At 45.2% G+C, this 5,764-nt stretch overlaps 1 protein-coding gene across 1 annotated transcript in view; it reads left to right on the top strand.

The window, feature by feature from the left end:
• Positions 1-3,539: 3,539 nt before the first annotated feature.
• The window catches only part of LOC117953868 (ephrin type-A receptor 4-like), a 25,900-nt gene continuing 23,675 nt past the window's right edge, over positions 3,540-5,764 (top strand). Inside the window, exons 1-2 of the mRNA XM_034887277.1 lie at positions 3,540-3,814; positions 4,533-4,600. Coding sequence (XP_034743168.1) covers positions 3,658-3,814; positions 4,533-4,600 — 225 coding nt within the window. The 5' untranslated portion in view covers positions 3,540-3,657. The remainder of the gene's footprint in view (positions 3,815-4,532; positions 4,601-5,764) is intronic.

Here is a 5,764-nt window from a genome sequence, read left to right as displayed (position 1 = left end):
TTGTGGAAAATTCGAAGAAAACTTGTGATGTAACAGTCTGAGTTGCACTTGTGCTGTTCAAACATGCAGGGCCTCCAACAGAATGATTAGTGGAAGACGAACAGAGGGGGAAATATAGACTTAAAGGACCTCTGTGACATCAGAAAGCGCCCAGAGGCTTTTTTAGTCTGGAAGAACTAACTCTTGGCCAGGGAGACTCCGGAGGATACAGTGAGCCAGAAGAGGTGAGGAGAACAGAGGGGGAGTGCGTTGAGTATTTTTAGGGTGGTCTGTTATCTGCAGAGATGAGGGCGTGCGGTATCACAGCCGGGTCACATCGCTGAGGGGGGAAACAGCGCGGGCTCTCTGCCGAGACGGCAGATAAGGAGGAACAGAACAATGAGATATCTCTTTGTCTCTCAAAAACGTACTTGCATGGCCACAAAGAGAATCTCGTAACCACATCCACAGGAAAGACACACTGCAGCTTCACTCTCACAGAGACTTGGAAACCCTCAGACGCGTTCAAAGATCACGGAGCCTCAGAGCTCCACGGGCGACCTGAGACTGTGTTGTTGCTCTGGTGACTGACGGACAAAACCGACATTATCGTAGAATCTCTTCGCGCGGAACTGTTCATCTCTGTTTTTCTTGTGCACGCTCTCTCTCTCTCTCTCTCTCCTTTTATCTCTCCTGTATAGTAGCCATCTGAAGATGTAAATGCCAGCAGAACAGATGGATGAAGAGAACATCTCAACACTCTGACACCATGTTCACACAGAAAAACCCTGCACAAACACACTCGACACACACACACACACACACACACGCGTATATATACACGCTCCTAAGCAAGATGCTGATGGAGATTTCTTCAGTGATGAAAGTGAGAGCATGATGCAATCCAGCATGATATGTTTTGGTGTTTTATGATAAAACCTTCTGTTCGCTTCTTCCTTTGTTTACACTGAATACATGCGTGCATAAACACAGACGCACATCCACACACACACACACACATGAACTGAGTAATTTGCCAGACTAGCAGCTGTTATGCAGAGAACCCTAACAGGGTATAAGGAACACTTCTGACATGCTAATGATCCAATGATTTCAACCTCACACACTGACACCGTACAGATTTAGAAAATTGGACTATTATCTGTCATATAACCCAGAGAATATCAATCTAGTAGTATGAATATGAAATGCTTTTAGCTCCCCAGTACAATGTAAGCGATCTGTACAGGACTGCAAGTCAAATGAAATCCAAACTCGCTCCAGGAATATCTTAGTGAGGCTTTGAGGGAAGATCCTTTTTCAACCCCCCCCCCCACCCCCATTCACCACCACCCACCCAATCAAATCCTCACTGGCAATGCACTGCTCCTCATCTCTCTTCTCTGCTTCTTTTGTTCCTCTCTCTCAGCCACCCACACACCTACAGTCCCTCTGGCTTTTCTCTTAACACTCTCACACACACGCACGCATTTACATTTGGCGTCTTCCTGTGTACTTTGCTTTTATTTGTTTCTGCTCTTTACGTTCTCCTCATCAATTAGACACTATTAGATACTGTACGTGTGTAAATGCCTGTTCAAATGTGCCAATATACAAACAAAAACAGACATAGGTCCTATATTTAGTGCTTTACAATACAGATGTGTGGGCAGCAGCCATCTGGGGTCCTTAATGGAACAAAACGTGTGTGTGTGTGTGTGTGTGTAAATGTGGGTTTGTGTGGTTTAGGGGGCGAAGGGCCAAACTTAAAAGTGAGGGTTTGAGGATGGTGGGGCCTGTTGTGGAAACCCCCTCCAGAGAGCTGGGAATCTCAGGGGAGAGTGGGAAAAACCATCCCGACGGTCATCAATCAAAACTTCGGTGACACAAATGACCAGAAACAAGAGAGCGTTCTCCATCCATGTCACTGTGTCACCTCCAGCCCACAGCCATGTCCCGCCCACCTGCGCCGCCGCCCCATAGGCCCTTGCCGCACGCCGCCCGATGTGATTGGCCCGTCCGTCCCCGAGCGAAACCTTGAACCGATCTTGGCTAATTGGGTCTTTGTGATTGCGCAGTCTGTCGTGGCGCTGGGGGAGAAAGAACAAGGAAACGGTATTATGGTGGATGGGGGAAGAGTGGCAGGTCGAATCGGGGAGATCGTTTTTTTTGGCGTCTCAAAGCGCCAGCTGCTCTTCCTGGGTCCATTATGACGCCTTACAGGGGATCGAGATGGTTTCGGCGTAGCAACTGTGAAGACACAAAGCGAGATGGAGACCAGGCCGAGAAAGAGGCTCACACAAGCACATACATGCAAATGCAGGCGCACACACACACACACACACACACACACACTCACACACGAGTCCCTATTCAAAACAACTTCCTGTGCTCTATGTTGGTCGATTTCAACAAAGCCCTTATCTTTGCACACGTTAAACAAGGACCAAACAAAGCGGAGCACATCTCTGTTTCACCTTCTGGGGTTAGAATGTACAACAGGGGAAACCCCACTGGATCAGTAGAAACTAAAGTATCTTCTTCTTCCCGCTGTGCCTCCGTCGAGTGTAATTGTTCACCAGAGTCTTTGAGGGAGGGAGAGTGTAGGAGGACGGGTCATGAGCCTGCTCTTTGTCTGCCACCATGCTTCTCCAACGGGCCACGGTCCTCTGCTTTTTGGTTTCTAACGTCCTTTTTATTAAAGAATGAATCTTCTCTTACTTCTTTATTGTGTCCATGCTTGTGTGGGTTAATAGAACTGTAGGGGACAGATGGTGGGAGACTGATTGAAGCTCATGTTATTAGCCCTAAAATACCCAACCGCCTGCTGTGAAAGATCCCTGATAATTCAGTGGCTTTCTCCCGCTTTTCTCCATCAAACATCAACAGGTGGCGCTGCAGTCACACTCTTCCACTGTCCATGCATCCCCAGGACAAAGAGCTCCCAGCAACTTCGGTTGTCATGAAGCCCAAGCAGCTCGTGAGCCCTTTATCACAACAATCGTGACACATTCATGTTTTGGTATTCATATGACATATGGCAGATATTTATTTTTTTGTTTTTTAAAGGTGATGATGTGACGTTTACGACCCCCACCTTTCAGGGTTATCGCTGCTAAATGTCACTTCTGGCGCGCGTCACCGACTATATAAATGAGTTGGGCATTTGTTAAAACTGTATCCTCTGTTATTTACCTCATACATAAATATATATCAGACAAGAAAAAAAATGAAGTGGGTTCAATGAGGGGTCCTTGCTGTCCCTACCTGCGGTTGTCCAGGAGATCACATATTGTCTTAAGAAGACATGTCAACATTATTTCATTTAAAGTTACAGTCGGTTAAAAAGCAGAAAAGTGTGCCAGCTTATGACCTTTCCGGGTCCCTTTTAATCATCTAGAGCCTACAAATGAACCTATCCACAATTTCTTTCAAAAACAATCCATTCGACTTCTTGGGGATTTTTTTTTTAGATAAAAATAGACTCCAGAAATGATACATTGACGTAACTATGGACAACGGAAGTGTCATTTGGCTCATGCCGTTTGAATTACCATTAAGGGAAGCATCTGAGTGGAAGAGACCGCCCCACAATCCTCTGCTGCTGCTGCTGCTGCTGCTGCTGCATCCAACTCGCTTTCACACTTGGGTTCATTCACACACACTTTTCCCACCGGGATGGAGCCGCTTCAGCCAGCGCGCGGAGCCAGCGGGGCGCACACGCGCTTCCAAGCGGCACACATGGCTGCGCATTTATGGCGAATATGTTCTACCTTCATCTGGATATTAACACTAGTTTCAAGTTCGAGGACGAGGATTTATCCACCCAACGAGGGTGAGTAAGGAGGGAATCGTCTCTGAGAGTGCTGTGTTTGTCTGTCTGTCTGTGTGTGTGTGTGTGTGTGTGCATTCGGGTTTTCGTATCCTGCACGCTGCATGCGCCCCGTGCGCGTCCTAGGATGGCAAAGAGACGAACGAATATGAAACTTGGAACAGACGTAAAGTTTGATTTTTTGTTGGGAAAAATGTCCCAGTTGTTGTCTCCCCAGGTTTTCTCCAAGGACTTCAGTTTCCTGTTCTGTCTTTCTACTGCGCTGTCACGCAAATCTTTTGTTTCTTGGACGTTTCCACGTGATATAGTCACTGTAGTGTAGCCTACAGTTTAATGTGACTTATCTTTTAGTTATTAACAATAACCCTTGAAGACTTGGTTATTGTGTTCTTTACGCACACATAGGAGTTGATGCTCAATAAATAGCCAAGTGGAATGTAAAATTATACACACCATGTATCTTCTATCAAGCAAAACAATTGAAAATGAATTAATTATTACAAGTAGTTATGAAATATAGCAAATCAAGGGAGGTAGACTTCCTGATAATTCCATATTGCTTTTGGTAGTCACTTAGTGGTTTGGCGCAACAATTTACAACTTATTTCTTACTGCAAAATAATAGTTTTTTTTTATTATTAAGCACTGTAGGTTGTTAAACCTTCTGCATGTGTGTGTGTGTGTGTGTGTGTGTGTGTGTGTGTGTGTGTGTGCATTTTAGTGACCCTGCTGGATACCAGGACAGTGCCAGGAGAGCTGAAATGGGCAGCCAGTCCTTCAGAGGGAGGGGTGAGTGGGAGCTTTTTCTTTTTTTTTCTTTTTTTTTTTGTACAGATCCACTGTTTACAACCTGTTCTCTCTTTGGAAAACACACTCACTCTATCTCTCACTCACACACGCTGTAAATAATCATCCCCCAGATTTTGAATTGGGCTGTTGTTCACCAAGCCTAAGTGCTAATATGAGATTGCTGGCGTCGTGTTTGGCACACGAGAAGCCATAAACCAGCTTGGTGGTGGGTGTCATTTTTTAGGGATTTTTACTACCGTGCAGTCGCCAGAATGAATCCTGCAAATGTTGATTTTGTGTGGCATCCTCCCATCTTTTTGTACTTTTTGTTGTGGGGACATTGTGATCTGCCATCTATAAGTCCTTCCTCTTACTCTGTCTCTCCTTCTCTCCTTCTCTCTTTCTCTGTCTCTCTCGTTCTCTTCTGCTCAGTGTCGCTCTCACCTCTTTGTTGGTTTAAGAGTTATTATTGGTGAACGTGACTCTTATTTCTTCAGCAACCATGCTCTCATTCTCTCACATGCTGCTTGATTGGCAGGGTCCTGGTCTGCACGCACTGAGCTTTTGATTACAGGCCCCCCCCACCTTCCGCATCCCTTAGCCACACACACACACACACACACACACACACACCATCTCTGTATAGCTGGGGCAAAGCTTTTTTCCCTCTGACAGCTGTGATTTCTGTCTGCTGACAAAGACTCCAAAAGAAACTAGACAAGGAGGCATCATACCCCATGACAGCTTCTTTTCTTTTTTATAGTTATAGCTCTCTTCCTCAATTCACACATCTAAAGACACACAAAGACGTGACCATGTGCTCTGGCTCATGCGTACACTCTCTTATGTTCTCATACTGTAGGAGTGCACAGTTCCCGACTGAAGAGCTGGACCGATGCTGGATGGTTGAAGGCCGATACCGATGTCGATATTTCAGAAAAAAGAAGTGGGATAATGATGTTATTAGCCAATGTTTTTTTTCCAACTTTGAACTTTATTGCATAAAATGGCAGTATGAAAAGTTCAGGCCAAATGTTCATGGAAATGAAGCCTATGGAACATTTACAGTTTCTGCCAACACATACAAGAAATTCAAATGGATCAATATAACTGTTATATCGGCCTATAAGATGAGTCCTGATGACATAATGATTCACTTAGACA

The sequence above is a fragment of the Etheostoma cragini genome, chromosome 12 (genome assembly GCF_013103735.1).
Source record: "Etheostoma cragini isolate CJK2018 chromosome 12, CSU_Ecrag_1.0, whole genome shotgun sequence".
NCBI lineage: Eukaryota > Metazoa > Chordata > Actinopteri > Perciformes > Percidae > Etheostoma > Etheostoma cragini.
Note: the sequence above shows the minus strand (reverse complement) of the source record. Positions and strands in the feature narration are given on the sequence as shown.